Source organism: Salmo salar, chromosome 06, assembly GCF_965601325.2.
Source record: "Salmo salar chromosome 06, fSalSal1, whole genome shotgun sequence".
Taxonomy (NCBI): domain Eukaryota; kingdom Metazoa; phylum Chordata; class Actinopteri; order Salmoniformes; family Salmonidae; genus Salmo; species Salmo salar.
This window is the reverse complement of record NC_138296.1, coordinates 71696362-71723856: the sequence shown is the minus strand read 5'-3', so window position 1 is coordinate 71723856 and position 27495 is coordinate 71696362. Positions and strand designations below refer to the sequence as shown.

The 27495-nt window shown below is 42.1% G+C and overlaps 1 protein-coding gene across 4 annotated transcripts; it reads left to right on the top strand.

Moving 5' to 3' along the window:
- Nucleotides 1-48: 48 nt before the first annotated feature.
- On the top strand, nt 49-27226 carry LOC106607938 (nuclear receptor coactivator 7). 4 transcript variants are annotated; one of them, XM_014205428.3, is made up of 18 exons: nt 49-162; nt 723-847; nt 3731-3863; nt 10679-10839; nt 18140-18207; nt 18672-18779; nt 18854-18955; nt 19049-19174; nt 19252-19436; nt 19969-20090; nt 20272-20904; nt 20987-21149; nt 21263-21413; nt 21608-21736; nt 21867-22019; nt 22094-22189; nt 22318-22391; nt 23588-27226. In XM_014205428.3, exons 3-18 carry the CDS (start codon nt 3826-3828, stop codon nt 23721-23723), a joined length of 2445 nt encoding a protein of 814 aa, XP_014060903.3. In that variant the 5' UTR covers nt 49-162; nt 723-847; nt 3731-3825; the 3' UTR covers nt 23724-27226. The 4 variants fall into 4 exon arrangements, with proteins under 4 accessions (XP_014060903.3, XP_014060904.3, XP_014060901.3 ...); XM_014205426.3 differs by having other exon boundaries at nt 50-162; nt 19936-20090; XM_014205429.3 differs by lacking the exon at nt 3731-3863 and having other exon boundaries at nt 19936-20090.
- The last annotated feature ends 269 nt before the right edge of the window (nt 27227-27495 follow it).

The window sequence follows — 27495 nt, the reverse complement described above, 5'->3', positions numbered from 1 at the left end:
AAAGTATAAGGGAGGTATACTCCAGTCTAGTAGGTGGCGATAATACAACATTTATTGGATGCCAACCGCCGTTAAACCTCATCGAAGAGAGGAGTTGGTGAAGGGAGAGGTTTTATACCCCCCAACGAAAAAAAAAGCTGTCCACGAAGATAAGACCACGAGGTGAGGAATTTGTGTTTGGAGGTCAATTTAGAGTGCCGAATTTGGTCAACCAAAAATGTAATTTCAAATTTTCTACGTGAGCCTTATTTGGTATAAGTTATGGTTCGGTTGTTACTAATGCGCTGACATAAGTGGACGCACGTGGCATTTCGGTAAATATGGAGAAGGGGGAAAAAAAGCGACTGTCGGACTTGTGCCAGTTTAACACAAGTATCTGCCCTCTTACTGGTTAGACTGGTCCCACCTGCCTCCCTTCTTTTGAGGACGTGCGTTTCCTTTGTTATAGAACATATGTCAGGACTGGTCGTATTTGCGTTTAGAATATATGAATATGCCTGGGTGCACTTAACTAGTTTGGATAATATATTTTAATGGTTTTATGCATGCATGTACACTATTTGCAAGTCGTAACTAACGGTAAAAAAAGTAAACATTGTCAACCACGCTACTACATCCATTAAAAACATTTTTTTTATCCGCCTTTGTCACGATAAACACACTCTGGCTGTAATGACATCAGCTGTCAGTGTTGTCTTGTGTGGACCTTGTCCCCTCTCCAGTTTTTTGCAGGTAACATACGTTCATGCAGACAACAGACTCCGGTTGCATCCATAGTCATCGGGAAATCGGTTTTGCTGCACCACTGCAAGGAACACGTTAAGCAAGAAAAGCAGGATGCAGAAAGGTGGGTAACGTTAAGTAGCTAGCTTTAGACTGTATGAACTATCTTGACTAACTACATAACTAGCTCTCATTATAAACTCAACAAGCTAGTTAACGGTTAATTGAAAGGTAGATTAGAGCTACATTTGCTAGCTCATATTTTTTTTGTCGTAATGCTGTGTAATTGTTGTCTCTAACGTTAGATCCCTTTTGTCTACCGATATCGAAAGGCTCAATGTTGTCTGTTTAATTTCTGCTGCACCTGTTAGACATCGATATGCAGTTATTGTAAAGTCCCTAACGTTAACTAGTTTTGTCCGGTGTAGGCCGTCATTGTAAATAATAATTTGTTCTTAACTGACTTGCCTAGTTAAATAACATTAAAAAAAGTTTAAGGTTTTCAGAGATTCCCTGGTTGCCTTCTCTGTTAATCTAATCTGTTCTTCTTCGATGAGTTTTAACGGCAGTTGGTATCCAATAAATGTTGCATTACCGCCACCCACTAGACTGGAGTACAACTCCCTTATACTTTGCCCCCCCCAAAAGTAAATCAACAAATACCCCATCACCTAACCCTACACTTAAAAACTCCACTACCCTACTCCACTATTTCAATCGATCTAGTCCTACCTCAGTCCAACAGCCTGAAAGGACAGACACCCCCACTCAACACACCCTATAACTCTTTTGACGTCAAGTCTCCTACACCCAAATACCTCTCTGCAGTTGCCACCACAACCTCAATTTTCTGCGACCTAAGTTCCATCCCTGCAGTACAGTTGCTAACCATTGCTATACCCACTAAAAATCCATTCTTACTGTAGCATACGACAACTTCTGCACTACTCTAACCCTGGAAACCCCAACCTGCCTCTCTCGTACGGGACGCCATGGGCACGCCTACAATTAACACATACCACTACTTTCCCCAATGCTACACATTGCTTTGTCTCATGCCCTTCTGTACACTTCTCACACCTCGGAACCTCCCTCCTACACACTGCTGCCACATGCCCATGAGCTTGACACCTGTAACAATGAAATGTATTCTGCACAAAAGCTTGTATGGAATAACATATACAGTACCAGTCAAAGTTTGGACACTCCTACTCATTCCAGGGTTTTTCTCAATTTTTTACTATTTTCTACATTGTAGAATAATAGTGAAGACATCAAACTATGAAATAACACATATGGAATCATGTAGTAACCGAAAAAGTGTTAAACAAATCAAAATATATTTGAGATTCTTCAAAGTAGCCACCCTTTGCCTTGATGACAGCTTTGCAGTCAAAAAGACTCAACATCAAAACTCTAAGAAACAGACAATGACTCTTCTGTTTCTCCACTCACGCCACTCTGTCTGTGTCGCACCAAACGACGAGCATCAAACACCGGGAATCTTCCCCTTCAGTTGGTCAACTTTCACATTTACCTCTACCCCAGTAATCACTCCTTTTTTCTTGAGAGCAAAACAATTTACATCTCTTGTCCCTATTTGTTTAACACGGAACGCCTGCTCCCTCTGACCAGCAGAAACAAACAATTATCACAAGACCACTTCTGGTTACTTTCACCGATTCCACAGCACCCAACTCTGGTTTCACCCACCCCGAAACCTCAAATGGATCAGCCAAAAGGCAAGGGTCCACTTCACTCCTATTGTCACAGACTCATCTTTATCTCAAATCAAATTGTATTGGTCACATACACATGGTTAGCAGATGTTAATGCGAGTGTAGCGAAATGCTTGTGACCAATGCTCGGTGCAAGCCTTGGGCTCCGAGAACTACACTACACCTACCACCTCTGATACTTTGCCCTCACTCACTTCAATTTTTCCTCCTGTCTTTGATCCGTTGTACAGCTCACTCTGCTTACACTTTCAGCCATTTCTTCTTTAATAAACAATCTCCCTTTTTTTTCCGCCATTTTTTTTTACAGGTTCAAGCTCACCCTCTTCCTCCCTCTCTCTGACCTCCTGTCTTTCTTTTCCCCTCCATTCCTCCTCCGTAATCCAAGTATATGTCTCCTTATGATAATACTGCATTTCTACTGACGTGCATCTTGTTCTTGCCCTCTCAAGGGATGCCATTTTTCCATCAACCCCTCAACCTGATTTTCTCAGTTGCTATTCTGTTAACGTTACATGCCACTCCTTACCTTTGACATAAGGAGTGGATTGTTGGCTACAGAGACCGGTAACCAGACTAATTCAGAGATGCCCGTTTTAGTAATGCAGTTGCTCAGAGTAACTACAAGCCATTTGCCAAGGTTGTAATTGTGAGCTGTTGCAGTGATTCACCCTAGTTAATTTATTTTTTACCTTTTATTTAATTAGGCAAGTCAGTTAAGAACAAATTCTTATTTTCAATGACGGCCTAGGAACAGTGGGTTAACTGCCTTTTTTCAGGAGCAGAACGGCAGATGTTTTACCATGTCAGCTCGGGGATTCGATTTTGCAACCTTTCGGTTACTAGTCCAACGCTCTAACCACTAGGCTACCTGCCGTCCCATACCTCAACTTCTCCATGGAATAGAACGCAGACCCATTTTTGAAATAAACCTCTGACTCCTTCTAGTCACTACTCAGGCGATGCTTCAAAAAATGTCCATTCTTAAACCCTTATGTACTTGTGTTTGTACGCTGAACTCCATACTTGATAAGTATTTGGATATGTAGGCCGACGTAATCAGAGATTCAATTGGCACATGCGCTCATTTGCCAAATGCTCATTCGATATGCTTTCAGCACTCTACACTTAAGCTGATGGACCTGTGGCATTAGCTATCACTCAGCTTGTTCTAACAGTCTGGTGGAGCCGTTGGCTTGCTATTTGGTACACTGCTGCAGCCAACGCAGTTACTCAGCTAATTCCCTTCGTTCATTTCCCTCCTCCCTCAGGATAAGGAAGAGGAAAGGAGCAGAGAAGGGATAGTCTTCCCGTTCTGCTCAGTGTGTATGTGTTGGGGTGCATGAAGCTGTAGACCACTGCACTGATGGAGAAGAGGGAGAGGAAGCCTGGCTACTTTGCCAGGTAAGTGAAAGTTGTTTCTGTGTTTAGGCCCAAGTCTTTTAGTGTTGTGTTTTTCCAGACGGCCTGTGTTACCAGGACGAGGCAACTACCTTTCCCTTCACTGTGTGCACAGCGTGGCAGCACTGATTGACCTCCCATTATGCCATTGTTTATCACGTTGTGTTCAATTACATTTTTATTAGTCGCAAACACATTTAGCAGATGTTATTGCGGGTGTAGAGAAATGTTTGTGTTCCTAGCTCCAACAGTGCAGTTATATCGAGCAATTCATAACAGTACACACATCTAAAAGTAAAATAATTGAATTTGCTTATTTGAGCTGTTCTAAAAAATATATATAATAATATTATTATATATATTTTTTTTTACACCCTTTTTTCTCCCCAATTTCGTGGTATCCAATTGGTAGTTAGTCTTGTCTCATCGCTGCATCTCCTGTACGGACTCAGGAGAGGCGAAGGTCGAGAGCCATGCGTCCTCCGAAACACAACCCAACCAAGCCGCACTGCTTTTTGACACAACGCACATCCACCCCGGAAGCCAGCCGCACCAATGTGTCGGAGGAAACACGGTACACCTGGTCACCGTGCACTGCGCCCGGCCCGCCACAGGAGTCGCTAGTGCGCGATGAGACAAGGATATCCCTGCCGGCCAAACCCTCCCTAACCCGGACGACGCTGGGCTAATTGTGCGTCGCCCCATGAGTCTCCCGGTTGCGGCCGGCTGCAGCAGAGCCTGGGCTCGAACCCAGAATCTCTGGTGGCACAGCTAGCACTGTGATGCAGTTCCTTAGAGCACTACGCCACCCGGGAGGCCATTTGAGCTGTTCTTGCCATAATATGGACTTGGTATTTTACCAAATAGGGCTATTTTCTGTATTCTACCTTGTCACAACACAACTGATTGGCTCAAATGCATTAAGAAGGAAAGAAATTCCACAAATGAACTTTTAACAAGGCACACCTGTTAATTGAAATGCATTCCAGGTGACTACCTCATGAATCTGGTTGAGCGAATTCCAAGAGTGTCATCAAGGCAAAGGGTGGCTACTTTGAAGAATCTCAAATATAAAATATATTTTGATTTGTTTAACACTGTTTTGGTTACTACATGATTCCATATGTGTTATTTCATAATTTTGATGTCTTCACTATTATTCTACAATGTAGAAAATAGTAAAAATAAAAACCCTTGAATGAGTATGTGTGTCCAAACCTTTGACTGGTACTGTGTGTGTGTGTGTGTGTGTATATATGTATATATATATATATATATATATATATATATATATATATATATATATATATATATATATATATATACTATTATTCTACAATGTAGAAAATAATATATATATATACTATTATTCTACAATGTAGAAAATAATATATATATATACTATTATTCTACAATGTAGAAAATAATATATATATATATTATTTTCTACATTGTAGAATAATAGTATATATATATATTATTTTCTACATTGTAGAATAATAGTATATATATATATATATACTATTATTCTACAATGTAGAAAATAGTATATATATACTATTATTCTACAATGTAGAAAATAATATATATATATACTATTATTCTACAATGTAGAAAATAATATATATATATACTATTATTCTACAATGTAGAAAATAATATATATATATATTATTTTCTACATTGTAGAATAATAGTATATATATATATTATTTTCTACATTGTAGAATAATAGTATATATATATATATATACTATTATTCTACAATGTAGAAAATAGTATATATATACTATTATTCTACAATGTAGAAAATAATATATATATATATTATTTTCTACATTGTAGAATAATAGTATATATATATATTATTTTCTACATTGTAGAATAATAGTGAAGACATCAATATATATATATGACAGACAGCAACAGTGGAATAGGATGGCATTGACTACAAAACTCTGTGTACATATGAAATTAGTAAAACACTATGTAAACATTTAAAGTGACCAGTGATCACATGTCTATGTACATAGGGCAGCAGCCTTTAAGGTGCAGGGTTGAGTAACCGGGTGGTAGCTGGCTAGTGCCAGTGACCAAGTTCAGTGCAGGGTACTGAGTTGACACCGGCTAGTGATGGCTATTTAACAGTCTGATGGCCTTGAGATAAAAGCTGTTTTTCGGTCTCAACTTTGATGCACCTGTATTGACCTCTCCTTGTGAGAGCTAGAAGCACGTGCCATCTTGCGCACTGTCTACATGTTCTCTGTCTGCGTACTCTGACAGATGTTGTGAACACCGAGTAGTGCTCTGTTGCCATCTGGCCCTCATTATCCTGGGTACACCTGATACTTGCACTGATGCGGTGGAGTCATCTGTCAACGCTCACACACAGATTAGCGGACTGGGATGCTGTGCACATTCAAATTGGATTTCTGCATCGTGGTGAAATATGACACTGATGGTTGGCTTGGAGTAGCCCCCATACACACAGTTGAAGTCGGAGGTTTACATACACTTAGGTTGGAGTCATTAACTCGTTTTTCAACCCCTCCACAAAGTTCTTGTTAACAAACTATAGTTTTGGCAAGTCGGTTAGGACATCTACTTTGTGCATGACACAAGTAATTTTTCCAACAATTGTTTACAGACAGATAATTTCAGTTATTATTCACTGTATCACAATTCCAATGGGTCAGAAGTTGACTGTGCCTTTAAACAGCTTGGAAAATTCCAGAAAATTATGTAATGGCTTTAGAAGCTTCTGATAGGCTAATTGACATCATTTGGGTCAATTGGAGGTGTACCTGTGGATGTATTTCAAAGCCTACCTTCAAACTCAGTGCCTCTTTGCTTGACATCATGGGAAAATCAAAAGAAATCAGCCAAGACCTCAGGGAAAAAAATGTGTAGACCTCCACAAGTCTGATTCATCCTTGGGAGCGATTTCCAAACGCCTGAAGGTACCACGTTCATCTGTACAAACAATAGTACGCAAGTATGAACACCATGGGACCACGCAGCCATTATACCGCTCAGGAAGTAGACCCGTTCTGTCTCCTAGAGATGAACGTACTTTGGTGTGATAAGTGCAAATCAATCCCAGAACAACAGCAAAAGGACCTTGTGAAGATGCTGGAGGAAACGGGTACGAATGTATCTATATCCACAGTAAAACGAGTCCTATATCGACAAACCTGAAAGGCCGCTCAGCAAGGAAGCAGCCACTGCTCTAAAACCGCCATTAAAAAAAGCCAGGCTACGGTTTGCAACTGCACATGGGGACGAAGATCGTACTTTTCAGAGAAATGTCCTCTGGTCTGATGAAACAAAAACAGAACTGTTAGGCCATAATGACCATCGTTATGTTTGGAGGAAAAAGGGGGAGGCTTGCAAGCCGAAGAACACCATCCAAACTGTGAAGCACGGGGGTGGCAGCATCATGTTGTCGGTGTGCTTTGCTGCAGGAGGGACTGGTGCACTTCACAAAATAGATGGCAAGGGACATTGTGGATATATTGAAGCAACATCTCAAGACATCAGTCAGGAAGTTAAAGCTTGGTCGCAAATGGGTCTTCCAAATGGACAATGACCCCAAGCGTACTTCCAAAGTTGTAGCAAAATGGCTTAAGGACAACAAAGTCAAGGTATTGGAGTGGCCATCACAAAGCCCTGACCCCAATCTATAGAAAATTTGTGGGCAGAACTGAGAAAGCGTGTGTGAGCAAGGAGGCCTAAAAACCTGACTCAGTTACACCAGCTCTGTCAGGAGGAATGGGCCAAAATTCACCCAACGTATTGTGGGAAGCTTGTGGAAGGCTACCTGAAACGTTTGACCCAAGTTAAACAATTTAAAGACAATGCTACCAAATACTAATTGAGTGTACGTAAACTTCTGACCCACTGGGAATGTGATGAAAGAAATTAAAGCTGAAATAAATTATTCTCGCTACTATCATTCTGACATTTCACATTCTTAAAATGAAGTGGTGATCCTAACTGACCTAAGACGGAATTTTTACTCAGATTAAATGTCAGGAATTGTGAAACTGGGTTTAAATGTGTTTTCCTAACGTGTATGTATACTTCTGACTTCAACTGTACATGCATACACACGCAGACTACGTACATAGTCTCAAGTGCAGGCTGACAACACGTTGATAGGTGCACTCGTTACATCCCTCTGCTGTGTCTCGGAGATGCATCCCATACCTTTCAGGCTAGAGCTTGGCTAATAACCTCAGTATTGCATGGAGAGGAGACCGTATAGCCCGAGGAGCGGGAACATGGAGGGAGGAAGGACCTCTTGTTTCTTTTGGCCTCTTATTCCTTTTGACCACACCGCCTCAGCTAGCATCTCCTGCTCTCCCTCTCTTCCTGTCCACTGAGCAGGGTGCAAAGGCCATTCAGGATTGCGGAGTGCTTGCGAACGTAAGACGCTGTGAAATGGCTGCCTGTTATCTTCTTTGGGATAGGGGGCAGTGTTTTCACGGCCGGATAAAAAAACGTACCCGATTTAAGCTGGTTACTACTCCTGCCCAGAAACTAGGATATGGATATAATTAGTAGATTTGGATAGAAAACACTCCAAAGTTTCTAAAACGGTTTGAATGGTGTCTGAGTATAACAGAACTCGTATGGCAGGCCAAAACCTGGGAAGATTCCATGCAGGAAGTGCCCTGTCTGACCATTTGTTGTCCTTCTGTTACATCTCTATCGAAATTACAGCATCTGTACTGTAACGTGACACTTTCTAAGGCTTCCATTGGCTCTCTAAAGCCGCCAGAAAGTGGAATGGGGTGTCTGCTGTCTCTGGGCAAAGTATAGGAGTAGAGTTTAAGTGGTCAGCCTGGGGACAGTGAGACTGGAGATGCGCGGTCACGAGAACTCGCCATGTTTTTCTTTCTCTCTTTGAATAAACACAACGTTACCAGGTTGGAATATTATCGCTATTTTACCTCGAAAAATTGCATAAAAATTGATTTTAAACAGCGTTTGACATGCTTCTAAGTACGGTAATGGAATATTTTGAATTATTTTGTCACGAAATGCGCTCGCGCGTTACCCTTCGGATAGTGACCTGAACGCACGAACAAAACGGAGGTATTTGGATATAACTATGGATTATTTGGAACCAAAACAACATTTGTTGTTGAAGTAGAATTCCTGGGAGTGCATTTTGACGAAGAACAGCAAAGGTACTCCAATTTTTCTAATAGTAATTCTGAGTTTAGGTTGCCCCAAACTTGGTGGGTGTCAAATTAACTAGCCTGTGATGGCCGAGCTATGTACTCAGAATATTGCAAAATGTGCTTTCGCCGAAAAGCTATTTTAAAATCGAACATAGCGATTGCATAAATGAGTTCTGTATCTATAATTCTTAAAATAATTATGTATTTTGTCAACGTTTACTCATGAGTAATTTAGTCAATTCACCGGAAGTTTTCGGTGGGTATGCTAGTTCTGAACATCACATGCTAATGTAAAATGCTGTTTTTTGATATAAATATGAACTTGATTGAACAAAACATACATGTATTGTATAACATAATGTCCTAGGATTGTCGTCTGATGAAGATCATCAAAGGTTAGTGCTGCATTTAGCTGTCGTTTGGGTTTATGTGACATATATGCTTGCTTGGAAAATGTCTGTGATTATTTGTGGCTATGTACTCTCCTGACATAATCTAATGTTTTGCTTTCGCTGTAAAGCCTTTTTGAAATCGGACAATGTGGTTAGATTAACGAGAGTCTTATCTTTAAAATGGTGTAAAATAGTTGATTGTTTGAGAAAATTGAATTGTGGTATTTTAGTTGGTTTTGTATTTCGCGCCGTGCGATGCCGTTGGCTAGGGGTTCCGCTAGCGGAACGTCTGTCCTCAACAGGTTAAGCCACCAAATTTTGTCATATGGCCTCCAGGACTTGGACAGTCACAGGATGCCCCAAAAGCCGGTCCCGGTTGATTTAACATTATTACTATTCTTTATAAAGCTTTTTTTTTTATCCCTGTAAGTAGCTGAAGCATGAGGAATCTAGTAGTAATTATGGAAGCATGGGAACCTGGCTCTGTCTGTCCTGTTGCTGTTGTTTTTGGAAGAGTTGTTTGTTTTGCGTTATCTGTGGCTGTGCTTGAGTGGGGGTACACAGGCAGGCCAAGCTTTTTTTCTGTAACCAGGATAGCGAAAAAGCAAGAGTGAGACAAAATAGTAGAGCGCCAAATGAAATCTATATATTCCGCTTGTGGAAATGTCCCTGTGTGAAACAGAATGGCAGTGTGGCATGTGCTGGTGAAATCCTGAAACGTTTACTAGATGTCGGTTGCTCTGCAGTATCTGTAATTGCAGAGAAGCTATAAAAGACCAGCGCTGCATCCGTTTGTCTCATGTCTCCAAACGTATTGATCCACTGCCCAGTGCTCCTCCATTAGAGATGCTCTCTATCTCTCAGCTTCTTCATTTTCACACATCCTTTGTCTGTACAGCATTGGTTTTCCTTGAAGGGAAGTCAACATATCTCCTCTCTCTCTTTCTATACTGGGCCTACACTGCCTGGGCCTTGTTTACAACCTGTTTCAGTCGGTCCCATAGGCCTAGCACTATCCCTGTGTACACTGGGTGACTAGCTTCCCCTGTTAATGAACCTAGGCGGGGGTGGGAGACGCCATGACGTCATTGCCTGACCTATCAATGATTAATCAGGGAAAAGGGGAGCAGAGAGAGGACGGTGGGGAGGAAGGTAGGGAGAGAAGGTGAGCAAGCAAATTAAATCAAATGTTTATAAGCCTGAGTAAACAGATTGACCTCTTTCTCCATAACCTCAGGCTGAAGAGACGGAGACAGCTCAAGCAGAGCCAATCAGGGAAGTCAGTGGCTGAGCAGAACCGGGCGGATTCGTCCGCAAAGATGCCCGTCATCTCCTGCCCAGACCCTGCTTTTTCTGAACCCCTGGAGAGGATAAAACCTAACCTGCCTGGAGGCTCAGGTAAAACTTTGTCATGAAGTTGGCCTGATGGGGGGGAAGTTTATGACCCCCATAAATACCTTTCCCCTTTTCTCTCTCCCTACTCTACAGAGTGACTCTTGGAAAGTCCTTTGTTAACATAGAGAGAGTCTTATAACATCAAAAGGGTGGGGAAAGGAACCATATTTCGGTAATCCAACCAGCTGAAAATATGTGTTGGTTCTTATAGAATATAATGCCAGATCAGTTGTCATCTGAGACACTATTACTAATGAAAGGATGACATAAACTGTATCTTGAAAAGTCTACACATTATAATTATCAGATTCACATGGAATTGTTGTGCAATTTAAATGTTTAAATATGAAACTATTTGTGAAAAGATGAAATGTAATTTAGCTTCTTAATGAGAGTACGGTTTGTCATAGAGCAAACTCTGCCAACTCTGTGGCCCCGCCCATGTGAACAGGCACTGGGTGTAAACTATGAAACACGGCCCTCTCTCCCAATCCAATATAAGCCCCTTGACGAGAATGTAACTTTCTGTTCCGAGGACGTTAGGGCGACGGTCCTGCGTTAAAAGGGCTCAGATAATAACCTGTTCCAAGGACATGTGGACTTGAGGTCCCCACGTTGAAAGGACAAAGACCACCTACAGAACTAAGCCAACCTTAGAGAACCTTGCATCGAATTTCAATGTGAAGGTGACCACCTACAAGCCGGAAGGATGAATTTCGACGATACCAGCCAGAATATAGCATGAGCTTAACCTGATATGGATAGGGGGCAGTATTTTCACGGCCGGATGAAAAAACATAGCCGATTTTTTTTTTTTTTTTAAACTGGTTACTACTCTTGCCCAGAAACGAGAATATGCATATTATTAGCAGATTTGGATAGAAAACACTCTGAAGTTTCTAAAACTGTTTGAATGGTGTCTGTGAGTATAACAGAACTCATATGGCAGGCAAAAACCTGAGAAAAATGTAACCAGGAAGTGTAGGATCTGAGAAATGTAGTTCTTCTTTCTAGTCCCTTTCGAAACTACAGAATCTGTGCTGTCACATTGCACTTTCTAAGGCTTCCATTGGCTGTCTAAAGCCTTCGGAAAGTGTTTTGAGCATTCCCCTGTCACTGGGCAGGATATAGTAGCTCAGTTTCTGAGTGGACTGCCTGGGGACAAAGAGATTGGATATGCGCGTTCCCGTGAGCACACTGTTTTTTCTTTTCCTCCTTGAATGAATACACTATTGTCCGGTTGGAATATTATCGCAATTTTACGTTAAAAATACCATAAAAATTGATTTTAAATAGCGTTTGACATGCTTCTAAGTACGGTAATGGAACATTTTGACTTTTTGTCTCAATGCGTTTGCGCGTTACCTTTTGGATAGTGACCTGAACGCACCAACAAAACGAAGGTATTTGGACATAACTATGGATTATTTTGAACAGAAACAACATTTCATAGAGAATCAGACAAACATGTAGCCTACACTCTTTGCATACTCAAGCCTGTCTCAAAATATAACACTGCCCCTTTAAATCTATCCTGGAGGATGGATGGCCACCCTTGGTAGCCTGTAAAATATTGCAGCATTACAACTACAACCAAATACTTTTTAGTCTTTTTATAAAATAATTAAGGGTGTAAAAAATGTGTCTAGGATGATTCAAAACACTGGAACTGTTACGACAGTCAAAATTCATACAACCACTGCATATATACAGTTGAAGTCGGAAATTTACATACACATAGGTTGGAGTCATTAAAACTCGTTTTTCAACCACTCCACAAATTTCTTGTCAACAGCCTATGGTTTTGGCAAGTCTGTTAGGAAATCTACTTTGTGCATGACACAAGTAATTTTTCCAACAATTGTTTACAGACAGATTATTTAACTTATAATTCACTGTATCACAATTCCAGTGGGTCAGAAGTTTACATACACTAAGTTGACTGTGCCTTTAACCTCTCTTGGGTAGGGGGCAGTATTTTCACGTCCGGATGAAAAGCGTGCCCAAAGTAAACTGCCTGTTACTCAGGCCCAGAAGTTAGGATATTCATATAGATTTGGATAGTAAACACTCTAAAGTTTCTAAAACTGTTAAAATTATGTCTGTGAGTATAACAGAACTGATGTGGCAGGCGAAACCCCGAGGACAAACCATCCCCCCCAAAAAATAAAATTCTGCTGACCACTGTTTTCAATGGCTGTCACTTTTATTATAAGGCGAAATCCTCCCAGATGGCAGTTCCTAGGGCTTCCACTAGATGTCAACAGTGTTTAGAAAGAGTTTCATGCTGGTTTTTGGAAAAATTAGCCAGAAATTGTAGTTTTTCTAGGTGGCTCCCATTTTGGCTGTAGTGTTTCCAAGCGTGAGGAAGAGAGCGAGTCCTTTGGTATTTTTCTCCGGTAAAGACACTAACGATTCTCCGTCTTAAATTGTATTGTTTATTTACGTATTAGGGTACCTAAGGTTTGATTATAAATGTTGTTTGACTTGTTTGGAAAAGTTTATTAGTAACGTTTGGGATTCATTTTGTATGCATTTTGATGGAGGGAAACTGGGTGGATTATTGACTGAAGCGCGCCAGCTAAACTGAGTTTTTATGGATAATAAAGAAGGACATTATCGAACAAAAGGACCATTTGTGATGTAACTGGAACCTTTTGGAGTGCCAACAGAAGATCATCAAAGGTAAGGCATTTATTATATCGCTATTTCTGACTTTTGTGGCGCACTGCCTGTTTGAAATATGTTTTTCATGCTTTTGTATGCGGGGCGTTGTCCTCAGATAATCGCATGGTGTGCTTTCGCCGTAAAGCCTTTTTGAAATCTGACACATCGGCTGGATTAACAAGAAGTTAAGCTTTATTTTGATGTATTACACTTGTGATTTTATGAAAGTTAAATATTTATAATACTGTAGTTTGAATTTTGCGCTCTGCAATTTCACCGGATGTTGGCCAGGTGGGACTCTACCATCCCACCTGCCCATAAGAAGTTAAACAGCTTGGAAAATTCCAGAAAATGATGTCAAGGCTTTAGAAGCTTCTGATAGGCTAATTGACATCATTTGAGTCAATTGGAGCTGTACCTGTGGATGTATTTCAAGGCCTACCTTCAAACTCAGTGTCTCTTTGCTTGACATCATGGGAAAATCAAAAGAAATCAGCCAAGAACTCAGGAAAAAAAAAAATTGTAGACCTCCACAAGTCTGATTCATCCTTGGGAGCAATTTCCAAACGCCTGAAGGTACCACGTTCATCTGTACAAACAATAGTACGCAAGTATAAACACCATGGGACCACATAGCCGTCATACTGCTCAGGAAGGAGATGCGTTCTGTCTCCTAGAGATGAACTTACTTTGGTGAAAAAAGTGCAAATCATCGCAAAGGACCATGTGAAGATGCTGGAGGAAACAGGTACGAAAGTATCTATATTCGCAGTAAAACGAGTCCTGTATCCACACAACCTGAAAGGCCGCTTAGCAAGGAAGAAGCCACTGCTCCAAAACCGCCATAAAAAAGCCAGACTACGGTTTGCAACTGCACATGGGGACAAAGATTGTACTTTTAGGAGAAATGTCCTCTGGTCTGATGAAACAAAAATATAACTGTTTGGCCATAATGACCATCGTTATGTTTGGAGGAAAAAGGGGGAGGCTTGCAAGCCGAAGAACACCATCCCAACCGTGAAGCACGGGGGTGGCAGCATCATGTTGTGGGGGTGCTTTGCTGCAGGAGGGACTGGTGCACTTCTCAAAATAGATGGCATCATGAGGATGGAAGATTATGTGGATATATTGAAGCAACATCTCAAGACATCAGTCAGGAAGTTAAAGCTTGGTCGCAAATGGGTCTTCCAAATGGACAATGACCCCAAACATTCTTCCAAAGTTGTGGCAAAATGGCTTAAGGACGACAACAGTCAAGGTATTGGAGTGGCCGTCACAAAGCCCTGAACTCAATCCTATAGAACATTTTGTGGGCAGAACAGAGAAAGCGTGTGCGAGCAAGGAGGCCTACAAACCGGACTCAGTTACACCAGCTCTGTCACGAGGAATGGGCCAAAATTCACCCAACTTATTGTGGGAAGCTTGTGGAAGGCTACGTTAAACGTTTGACCCAAGTTAAACAGTTTAAAGGCAATGCTACCAAATACTAATTGAGTGTATGTAAACTTCTGACCCACTGGGAATGTGATAAAAGAAATAAAAGATTAAATCATTTTCTCTACTATTATTCTGACATTTCACATTCTTAAAATAAAGTGGTGGGAATTTTTACTAGGATTAAATGTCAGGAATTGTGAAACTGAGTTTAAATGTATTTGGCTAAGGTGTATGTAAACTTCCGACCTCCAACTGTATGTATTTTATTAGCAGTGAGGCTGATGCAACCGATCAGACCGTTTAGCTTAAAATGTCGATACAGGTTTATTCCTTCATATTTTAAACTCAGTAATGCGCACATGGCTGTAGGCTACATGCAAATGTTCCAAAATGCAATTAGCGGTTAAACGCTGTTCTCAGAAGCGCACCACTTGCGCAAGCGGTTTCACACGACAGAGATGAAAATATCCTTTAGAAATGTAAGAAAGGGGGAGATCTGAAGATGCATCAACTAGCATGGGATACTAATATGACTAGGATTGTGTCTTTGGCTGCTAGACGGCAAAGTTGATTTGAAAACTAAAATAATTAGTATAATGCTGGTTTCAATGGTATATGAAGGGTTTATAAAATAATTCCCTCAACATTTCTATGGTTGTATTTTGGCTAGGCTACTTTGAAAAATGTAAGACATGCTTCATAAAATGAAAACATTCAGGTTTTAAACATTTTGTTTGTGGTTAAAAAAATTTAACTGCTGACCATCTCAGATTCAAGGTGGGTGATGTGCGGTGCGCAACAGGCACTGTCCTCTCCGGTCTTGTGACCATTTGATCTGAACAAGCCAGTGTCTCGTATGTTGACAGAATCAAACCTTTAGACATCAATGTTAATTATCCTTCATTTTATTTGTCAAACGTTACTGGAGTTTAGCCTATACAATGCATTGGGAAAGTATTCAGACCCCTTCACCTTTTACACACTTTTTGTTACGTTACAGCCTTATTCTAAAATGGATTAAATAAAAACATGTCTTCATCAATATACACACACACTACCCCATAATGACAAAGTGAGAACAGGTTTTGAAAATGTTTGCATATTTTATTAAAAATAAAACATATTTAAATAAGTATTCAATCTCTTTGCTGTGGGACTTAAAATTGAGCTCAAGTGCATCCTGTTTCCATTGATCATCCTTGTTGTTTCTACAACTTGATTGGAGTCCACCTGTTGTAAATTCAATTAATTGGACATGATTTGGAAAGGCACACACCTGTCTATATAAGGTCCCACAGTTGACAGAGATTGTCAAAGCAATAACTAAGCCATGAGGTCGAAGGAATTGTCTGTAGAGCTCCGAGACAGCATTCTGTCGTGGCACAGATCTGGGGAAGGGTACCAAAACATTTCTGCAGCATGGAAGGTCCCGAAGAACAGTGGCCTCTATCATCCTTAAATGGAAGAAGTTTGGAAGACTCTTCCTAGAGCTGGCCGCCCGGCCAAACTGAGCACTCGGGGGAGAAGGGCCTTGGTCAGGGTGGTGACCAAGAACCCTAAGGTCACTGACAGAGCTCCAGGGTTCCTCTGTGGAGATGGGAGAATCTTCCAGAAGGACAACCATCTCTGCAGCACTCCACCAATCAGGCCTTTATGGTAAAGTGGCCAGACGGAAGCCACTCTAAAGTAAAAGGTACATGACAGCCCGCTTGGAGTTTGCCAAAAGGCACCTTGAGTGGCCCGGACTTCAACCCAATCGAACATCTCTGGAGAGACCTGAAAATGGCTTTGCAGCGACGCTTCCCATCCAACCTGACAGAGCTTGAGTCGATCTGCAGAGAAGAATGGGAGAAACTCCCCAATACAGGTGTGCCACGCTTGCAGCGTCAAAGCCAAGAAGACTCGAGGCTAATCGCTGCCAAAGGTGCTTCAACAAAGTACTAAGTAAAGGGTCTGAATGCATATGTAAATATGATATTTCAGTTATTTTTTGTTGGATAAATTAGCTGTTTTTGTGTGTTGGGGGGGGGGTGTAGTCAATTTTAAATAAGGCTGTAACGTAACAAAATGTGGAAAAAGTGAAGGGGTCTGAATACTTTCCAAATGCACTGTATTTATGTAATTAAGAGTCTCATTAATGTTTGACTACATTTACTTCACCTTCCTCATGTCATCGGTTTGGACATGAGGCTGTAGCCAATATGCATATCACCTACACTTTGACATGAAGGCCTTTTTCATTTGTGTACATGAAAAATAGATTTTAATATTACGCCAATGTTGATCCAATTCTGATCGGAGTAATTGTTTGATATAGTTTTTCGGACAATTTACTGTAAATCTATTTTTGTCAGAACAATTTTTTTTTTCTTGTCCCAGATGAGCGTTGATGTTGAGGTCTGTAGTCTGTAAAGCTTAGAGACCTTTCATTAACCCCGTGTTAATCTACTAGCCACAGTACTGTGAGTACCAGGCCAGCTGTGTAAACTGCTGTCAGTAATTTAATTAAACCCGGTAATTTTTCTCTCCAGCCCAGTGTGGGCATCTAGACAAAAGAACCCACATAACCCTGACAGACAACTCACTGAAGGACAGACAGAGCTCTGTGTTATTGCTGTGTCTGTCCGTCCTCTCCAGGCCTGGTTATAAAGGATTCAAGCTAAGGTCTTTTACCGTGTGCAGCCTTTTAATTTAGAGGTTGTTGCATATTGGCTTTACAAACAGCAATGTAATTCAATCAGAACAGATATCCCCATAATCCTAGGTATGCAGTTACTGACCAATGAGTCTGTTCAGTCCTATACTGCATTCACTCAGAGCTACAACAGGACACAGAAAGAAAACAAACATATCTTATGACTATTTCTCGATCTGATAAAGCTACCAGTCACTATGCAGTAGTGAATAAGTGACAGCTCTGTACCAAAGGTGATCTCTGAATGTACAGTGACCCACGGCTGGACTCCTCACAGCTGTACAATGCTGAGTCATCCCTCCACTGTTTCTGTAGGAGCTGGAGTAGAGGACATAGTGGGAGGATGTTTTTAATAAACTGGCTCAGGCAATTAGTGAGCGATTCCAATATAGCTCAATTTTAAAGCACTATTGTGTTTGTGCATGCATGCTTTTGTTTCTGATTGAGCTGCTCTAAGGCGGTCATCTCTCTATACTGTGTCAGTGACCTGTGGCTGTCTTTCAGATGGCAGCAGCAACAGGAGCAGCCAGGCCAAGCGACAGAAGAGGCCCCCCGGGACAGTGGAGTATACCGTTAGTACAGGCTGCCTCGGTGATGCCTCACTAACTCCACTCTCTCACACTACAACTCCCATAAACCCATGGGGTTCTGACTTCAAAGACATTGCTTAGGAAAGCAATGTGGACAATAAACCTCAAACATTTTCTTCAGAAAATACAGGGGTGTATTCATTACATCTAGCAATGGAAACCATTTTCCATTTTTAAGAACCAAATGGAAGCAAACTGAGCGAACGGAACAGAGGGACCTACCTGAATTTGTCCAATAGAAACTCAATTTCATTGCAAAATGTTTTCCGTTTTGGAGTAAACGGTTTGTTGCAAAATGTTTTGCGACAAAATCGGCTTAATGAAGACACCCCAGTTGTATGCTTTGCAAGATTTCTGCAGATTTTAGTCTCAGGCTCCATTTTGTTTTGGGTAGATTGATACTTTTGGTAATCAAAAATAACCAAGGATTTAACTTCATGTCACAGGTGGGACTCCAGGAATCTCTAAGCAGCATTGCTCTGAAGTTTAACATCACCCCGAATAAACTGGTGCAGCTCAACCGTCTCTTCTGCCGCAGTATCTATCCTGGACAGGTGATGTTTCAGCACATTATACACCACTTCATGCTGTAAATCCTGGCTAACATGCCTGTATTTCACCCTTGCAGAAGCTGTTTGTTCCTGACGTGGGCCAATCGGGTGCTGACTCTCAGTCTGTGGATTCTTCTGACCCCGCCTTCCCCAGTGGCCTATCAGAGAAGGTGTTACAGGTAAGTCAGTTCTCCTTTTTAAGATTACTTTAGTATGGGTTATCTTTGATCCTGGTTCTGTGCTTGTCCCTGCTGCCTGGCGATATGTTTCAGGATGGAGACTCCAGCGGCAGGTCAGTAAGACCATTACGACGCGTGCTGTCACCCCCGTCCGAGGACGAGAGCCCCGCCACGGCTAAGTTCATTAAGATGAGCTGCAAGTACTTCACTGATGGAATGGTAAGTGGCCAAACCGTAGGCCATTTTGCATTAAAGACCACCACAGCAGACTCAAACGGATGTATTTTGTCTCCCAGGGTGTGGTGGGAGGGGTGATGATCGTGACGCCCAACAACATCATGTTTGACCCTCACAAGTCGGACCCCCTGGTGATCGAGCACGGCTGTGAGGAGTACGGCCTGCTCTGCCCCATGGAGGAGGTGGTGTCTGTGGCCCTCTACAACGACATCTCCCGCATGAAGCTCAAGGACGCGTTGCCGTTGTAAGAACCCACCCTGCCATCTTGAGAAGCTCTTTCACACTCTGTCCATCTTTCACTCCCTATCTAAACTAGCCCTTTTTGCTCTTTCTTGATCTTATCTTAACCTTGCTTTTCTTACTGACTCTTCAAGCGTCACACTTTTTCTTCTTGTTATTTCTACCTCTTTCTGCGCTCCTCTCTCTCTCACTTGTTCTTTCTCCTCCCTCTCTGAGGTGGAAAGTTGAACTGCTTTCCGGTACCAGATTTTAGGGGCAGACAACTCGGATTCGTTTTTGTCTTTAGTTTTTGAATAATCATATTTTATTTTGAACTGGTTCATTGTCTCGGTTACTATTATTTGTAGTATTATTATTTTGCCTTTTGAAATCCCTTTTTATTTTTGTTCTGTTTTTCAGTTGCATTTTCTTTCTGTTCATTTATGTTTTCCATTTCTTTTGTTTTATTTAATTATTTTTATTCTCCCATCCTGCTTTGTGGTGTGCCCCCTGACACTCTACAGAGACCCACCCCAGGATCTGTGTCCTCTGTACAGGCCCGGGGAGTGGGAGGAGCTGCCCTCGGAGCGCGACCTCAACCCCTTTAGCCGTTACGAGGCGCTGGACCCCAAACGACCCATCGTCCTGGACGACATCAACTCTGCCCTGTCAGAGACTGGTATGACTGGGAGATAACACACAATGACTTGTATTGGATCAGGATGAATCATGGCAAATTAAAATGAATCATTATACACGTCAAGTTAAAAAACAAATTAGCTCGTGCATAACAATAATTTGAGCAATATTTTGATCCATGTGGTCATTTTAATAAAACAGCATGGTTTCTTATATCCCAGATATAGCGAGAGCAGAGTGTGATCCAGCAGACAAGTCTCCATCAGACGAGGGTTTCACAGAGCTGGAGCTTCCCTTGAACGGGAGTGCTGAGGAACCGAAGAGCGGATCCAGACCACCTGCCACTGCTACAAGCCCGGACCAGCAAGGAGAGCCTCCAGGTTCTAATACCCCTAAACGGGCAAAGTCCCAGGACCAGTCCCCTTCTGACTCAGTCCCACTGACCTCGCAGAGAGGGGAGGATGAAGGACTGGTACAGAACAGATCCATTGAGGACACGACAGAATCACTGCCCATGTCATCAAAGACTGAGAAAGACGGTGAACTCTTGAAGGAGACGCCTGCTAGCCTAGCCACAGGCCAAGGCCAAGACGACAACTCTACAGGGCAACTAGTGAACAGTGTTAGCATTAGCGAACCATCAGAATCAGCAATGGACCAAAACAGGAAGCTGAGCTTCAGTGAGACCGCTGAGGCTCCGGGAAAATGTATTTCTTGGGAACCCAGCCCTGCAGGCGAGCTGCAGAACGGACCAATGGTAGAGGAGGGGCTGAGTGAGGAAGAGGAGCGGAAGAGGAGCAACAAAGCGGAGGTGAAGTCATGGCTGCTGGAGCGGATGCAGGCGCCCATCCAAAGTTAGTGTTCACAAACACTTCAAGCATTTTGTGTGGTTTCTTGTATTGCGTTGTTTCAAATTTTTCAAAATTCTCTCTGCAGACACGCTTCTGTCAACGGAGGAGAAGAGTAAGATCCCTCCCATGTTCCTTTGCCTCAAGGTGGGCAAGCCCATGAGGAAGTCCTTCGTCATTAGCCGGTCATCCAGCCCCGCTCACACGAGAGGAAAGCAGTCGGAGTACTGGTTTGCTGTACCCCAGGAGAGGTGAGAGGTCAACCAATGAGACCACAGCCAGAGCCTCGATGACAACTGGTGTGTTCACAATTTTATAAACTTTCAATAAATGTTCTGAAACATAAAAGTGTGATGTGTTTCAGGGTGGACCACCTATATGCGTTTTTTGTCCAATGGTCTCCTGACGTGTACGGGAAGGTGGCCAGGGAGCAGGGCTTCGTGGTCGTGGAGAAGGATGAGCTCAACATGATCGATAACTTCTTCAGTGACCCCGGGACCCCTCACAGCTGGGAGGTGAGTTCACACGGCATGACCCCTCGCATGAGTGTATTTTGACTGTGATGTTAAGTTAACATTGTGGTCAAGTATTTTGTGGGTGTGTGTGTGTGGACCAAGCTGTGTTCAATGTTTGGACTATGAGTTTTATCGGTTAAGTATGTTTTGTCTGTACTGTTAAGGTATCTAACAGTACATGGTTGTGTTCGTAGATCATCACCATCAACGAGGCGACGCGCAGGCAGACTTCTGGCAGTTACGAAGGGGAGGAGCCTTTGGGGGATCTACTGCCCATGCTCAGTGACCCTAGCACTCTGCTACAGGACACACACATAGAGAAGGTACACACACGCCATGATTCACAAAACACTTTCAATCAAGAAAACAAACATGTGACTTCACCTACACAACCTATGCAGAAATGCACATCGACACACACTTCCCAGAATCTGTTTTTCTCTCTCCCCACAGCTTGTGTGTCGGCTGCCGGCGCGGGTGCAGGGGTATCCATGGAGACTGGCTTACAGCACGGCAGAACACGGGACCAGCCTAAAGACCCTGTACAGGAGCCTATTGGATGTGGACAGCCCTGTGCTACTGGTTATCAAAGACATGGACAACCAGGTACACACACACTGACAATGGTGCCCAATTTGTATTGGACTCTTGAGTTTTTTTTTATTCTCCCCCCCCATTAGTTGTTTGGGGGATACTCTACCCATCCCTTCAGAGTAAGTGAGCACTGCTATGGCACGGGAGAGACCTTCCTCTTCAGCTTCTGCCCTGAGATCAAGGTCAGACGTAGTCATATTTATACTCTGTGTGTTATCCTTATACCTATGTTCAAGTTTAATGCTTTATATGAGCTGGATGCCATTGCTTTGCTCCCTGACTTCCAATGTGTTGCTTTTCCTTTGCTCAGATGTACCGCTGGACTGGGGAGAACTCCTACTTTGTTAAAGGCAACATAGATTCTCTTCAGATGGGAGGAGGAGGGTGAGTGTATTTGAATATATGTGATTGAGCAATGTGAGGAAGCGTGCAACTGGCATGCTGACTGCAGGAATGTCCACCAGACTGTTGGCAGATAATTCAATGTTCATTTCATTACCATAAGCCACCTCCGTTGTTTTCGAGAATTTGGCAGTACGTTCAACCGGCCAGCATACCACATGTTTAGCGTCGTGTGGGCGAGCGGTTTGCAGTGACCCATGGTAGCGGTGGGGTTACGGTATGTGCAGGCGTAAGCTACGGTAAACAAACACAAGTGCAATTTAAATGCACAGAGATACCATGACGAGATCCTCAGGCCCATTGTCATGCCGTTCATCCGCTGCCATCACATGTTTTGACGTATACAACAGCAAGGTTCCAGTTCCTGTCAATATCCAGCAACTTCGCACAGCCATGGAAGAGGAGTGGGACAACATTCCACAGGCCACAATCAATAGCCTGATCAACTCTATGTGAAGGAGATGCTGCATGAGGCAAATGGGGCAAAACCAGATACTGACTGGTTTTCTGATCCACGCCCCTACCTTTAAAAACAAGAAAATGCATGTGACTAACAGATACGTATGTTTTCCCAGTCATGTGCAATCCAGCGATTAGGGCCTAATCAGTTTATTTCAATTGACTGATTTCCTTATATGAATTGTAATTCAGTAAAATCTTTGGAATTGTTGCGTTTATTTTTGTTCAGTGTATATACAAAACACAGAATCTCGTTTTTGACTGCACTGGGCCTTATAAGAATGACAACAAATGACAGCTTATATACACAAAAGCTGGTGATCAGGTTATGAAATGGCTTGACAGATGTTTTGATGTCTGTATCACCTGAAATAGCTAGCCTATTAAATTATAGGCTGTGGCTACGAAGTTTTTGCCCCCGCCCCTACGAAACCTCTTTCTGAAAGCTAAGGATCCGGATCATGTTCTGCGCATGTGTTATTTTATGCACACTATGTAGCTACTGCTCACCCTCCACCTCCCTTTACTCACCCTCTTTTGAACCATGACGATGTAGCCCATCTCTGCCTCATATTTCTGTACGCAGCGTTGTACCCTCGCTGTCACGCTTTGCTTGACAAAAAGCCACGTAAGCATCTTTGTGTGACCTGCTCTCTGTTGAAGTCAACTTGTAGTTGCCATGTCGTTATGAGTTAGTTTTTCCCTGTCTCTCTCCCTAGAGGTCAGATAGGGCTGTGGGTGGACGCTGACCTGTACCACGGCACCACCTCCAGCTGTGCCACCTTCCACAACCAGCCCCTCTCCCCCCAGAAGGACTTCATCATCCACAGTGTGGAGGTCTGGGCCTTCGAGTAGCCTCCCTCCACCTCCAGTCTCCGCCAAACCTCACCCACACTGGTGGGAACCCAGACCAAGCTTCAACGCCCACCCCTTTACCAGAATGGGGAGCTGACGATTTGAGATGGTGTATGTCATGGTTTATGCCAGCCGGTTTGATGTGGTTGGAATCTGGTTTGTCCTGAGTGTGGCGGAGGTGTGAAAATCTGTGGTTGGTGTATTTCCCTCTCTCTCTATTTGCTGCCTTAAGGTTCTCGCATGCTTCCTAGTCGAAATGTGGCGCGTCGGTTCACTCATTTATTATGACAGGATTTTGTGACGTTTTTGTTCGTTTTGGTGTTTGGCAGGGTTTTTTCCAGCTGTTCACACACATTTTTTTTTTTTCTTGAGACAAGTTAAGTGATTGGTCAAAAGTAGGGATTCTTCAATGAAGTGTTTGTCATTCAACGAGAGATGACTAGTTTTCATGCAAATTTATTCACTTAAAATACTGCACCAAACATCTTAGCTAGATGTAAAATTGCAAAAAACTAAAAATAACTACACTTTTGTTAATTTCTCTGATTTATTCAAACTATTTTGAGGAAGTGTATACTGACTATGTTGCTACGGCGTCTCAAGAGGGACAAAACGTAATATTGCTGCTTTTTTTCTCGAATTTCAAGCAGTCATTTAAGGGAGTATGTGAGGCACAGATGTTCGTCTAGCTGAGTTCTGCTACTAGCAAACCGAATCTAGCATGCAGGCACCTTTTTTATACCTACCATGCCACAGCTATCCCAGCATGCAGCCTGCCTGCAGAACTCAACTTCTACCCACTCGGAGGGGAGAAGTAGAGTGACTCAAGTTCCTGGAGGATCAGAGGCGATTCTGCTGCAGTTGTCCTTGCTAACGAAATCCGTCATAGGTGACTATAAAACACAATATTAAAACAATTCATTGTGAGATTTTTGTATTAGGGAAGTGTCTAGTAGTGGGTACAATGCCCATCAAAAGGGAATAAGGCATCTGGTGAAGTGAATAAACAACCATCAATTCTCTACAAACGGAGCCAATCAGATTGCTCCTTTTTGTTATCAACCAGAATAATCTTATTTCCCTGAGATATTAAGAACTGATGTGAAAAGAGGAAGCAGGTGAAAGGGAAGAAGTTTTAGCTAGTGCTTTTGAGCCTCATTTCTCTAACAAGCACACATCTGCCCCAAACCCACTTTAAATATAGGAGTAATTGTTTACAAAGAGAAGAGGTTTGCATTCACTGAAGGTTGTATTGTTCTCATGTCTACAGTCCTATATAGACTGAATGAGAATGTTGCATTTCATTACCCTCGCTTTCCAAAACAACTGCCCACTAAGGAAACATACAGTGCATTCGGAAAGTATTCAGTCCCCTTCACTTTATCCACATTTTGTTATGTTACAGCCTTGTTCTAAAATGTATTAAATTGTTTTTCCCCTCAATCTACACTCTACCCCATAATGACAAGGCAAAAACGGGTTTAGACATTTTTGCAAATGTCTATATATATATATATATATATAAAAAAAAAAAAAAACACTGAACTATGTCATTTACGTAAGACTTCAGATCCTTTACTCAGTACTTTGCTGAAGCACCTTTGGCAGCGACTACAGCCTCAAGTCTTCTTGGGTATGACGCTACAAGCTTGGCACACCTGTGTTTGGGGTGTTTCTCCCATTCTTCTCTGCAGATCCTCTCAAGCTCTGCCAGGTTGGATGGGGAGCATCGCTGCATAGCTATTTTCAGGTCTCTCCAGAGATGTTCAAGTCCGGGCTCATTGTCCTGTTGGAAGTTGAACCTTTGCCCCAGTCTGAGGTCCTGAGCACTATGGAGCAGGTTTTCATCAAGTTCTTTCTGTACTTTGCATTCAGGCCAAAGAGTTCAATCTTGGTTTCACCAGACCAGAGAATCTTGTTTCTCATGGTCTGAGAATCCTTTGGGTGCCTTTTGGCAAATTTCAAGCGGGCTGTCATGTGCTTCCGTCTGTCCACTACCATAAAGGCCTGATTGGTAGAGTGCTGCAGAGATGGTTGTGTTTCTGGAAGGTTCTCCCATCTCCACAGAGGAACTCCAGAGCTCTGTTAGTGACCATCACATTCTTGGTCACCTCCCTGACCAAGGCCCTTCAGTTTGGCTGGGCAGCCAGCTCTAGGAAGAGTATTGGTGGTTCCAAACTTCTTCTATTTAAGAATGGAGGCCACTGTGTTCTTGGGGATCTTCAATGCTGCATAAATGTTTTGTTACCCTTCCTCAGATTTGTGCCTCAACACAATCCTGTCTCGGAGCTCTACGGACAATTCCTTCAACCTCATGGCTTTGTTTTTGCTCTGACATGCAGGTGTGTGCCTTTCCAAAGGGTCTGAATGCTTAAGGTATTTCAGTTTTTTTTATTTGTAATACATTTCCAAACATTTCTGAATCTGTTTTCGCTTTGTCATTATGGGGTGTTGTGGGTGTGTAGATGAGGAAAAAGATTAATTGAATCAATTTTAGAATAAGGCTGTAATGTAACTAAATGTGGAAAAAGGGAAGGGGTCTGAATACTTTCAGAATGCACTGTAAAGAGGGAGGTTTTGTAATGAACAAATGTTTTATTATACTTTTGTATCTGTTTTGTTTGTTTCATCACCTTTTATAATTTTCTGTACACTTAGTTTTTTTTAAAGATGAATGCATTTTGAAATGTGTTCACCTTTTATAGAATTGTATGTTTTTTGTTTTGCGTTTCAATTTTCTGTTTTGTTTTAAAGGAAGTCCCATCATCGGCCACAAGGTTGATAAATCCCAAGCAGGAAATTGATTGAAGGTTCTCAAGGCAGTATTAGTCTGTCACATCTCTGACCAACTGTACCTCCTCTTTCTTTTATATGCGTTTCTGTAAGTTGGGTGAGTTGCTACTGAGTGTGAGGGTTTAGTCCATTGAGACAAGGGGAGTAGGGAGGGATGTTGTTTTGCACTGCAGGCTTGTAAGACAGTTCAATAACTCAAGGTGATTGGTCTTGTCTGTGGAATTAACATCAATCACTATTGTCACTTTCTAACACTACAACGGGGAAGGATGGGTCACCACTGGTATTTTATTTGGGAAAGAAAGGGATATAACTTCTTTTTTTTCTCAACATGTTCTGTTGATCTCGTGCAACTGAGTGTTCCTTTTTATTTTCCAAACCGATGTTGATAAAGGGAGTGTTCATTTCTGTCTCAAGTAGGTACCGTAAGATGACTAGGCCTACTGCATGATATGACAATACTGTAACTGATGAACCTGTTCCTGCTCGTATGAAATTCCCCTTCCTGCGTTCCCACTGTTCACAATCCTTACAGGTATGTTTTATGTATTTTTGTCATATAGATGTTGCGTGTTCTTCTCATTGTGAATGTTTCCAGTGTTTATTTCCTGTGAATCCAAAACCATAGTATCATATGTGAATACCACCAAGGATGTATTTATTCTATTGTTGCCACGTTTAAAACGAAATAAACAAATAATAGCATTCCATGCTGAGATCCCCCCCCCCCCCCTGCTTACTTGTCCAAGGTTGGCTTGCTTACTTACTGTCTTATGTGGGCTACATAGGCAAATGCAACTTGTGTAATTATCCCATAAGCTAGTAAGTAAAGCTGACTCAATTTTGAAAAGTAGTTTAGGATTTACCTGAGTAAATCGCTCAACATCTAGGGGGCGTACGGTCATGACTAGAAGGGATCCAGCATTTGGCAAATTAACGTCAGAAGTAGAAATGTAGCATTTTAGCTAACCCTTTTCCT

Excerpts from the sequence above, each read along its gene's own strand:
- LOC106607938 (XM_014205426.3), top strand. The coding sequence starts at position 3,826 with ATGGAGAAGAGGGAGAGGAAGCCTGGCTACTTTGCCAG. Across the intron at positions 18,956-19,048 it reads TATCAGAGAAGGTGTTACAG|GATGGAGACTCCAGCGGCAG; the intron begins GTAAGTCAGTTC and ends GATATGTTTCAG. Across the intron at positions 21,414-21,607 it reads GGACCCCTCACAGCTGGGAG|ATCATCACCATCAACGAGGC; the intron begins GTGAGTTCACAC and ends TTGTGTTCGTAG.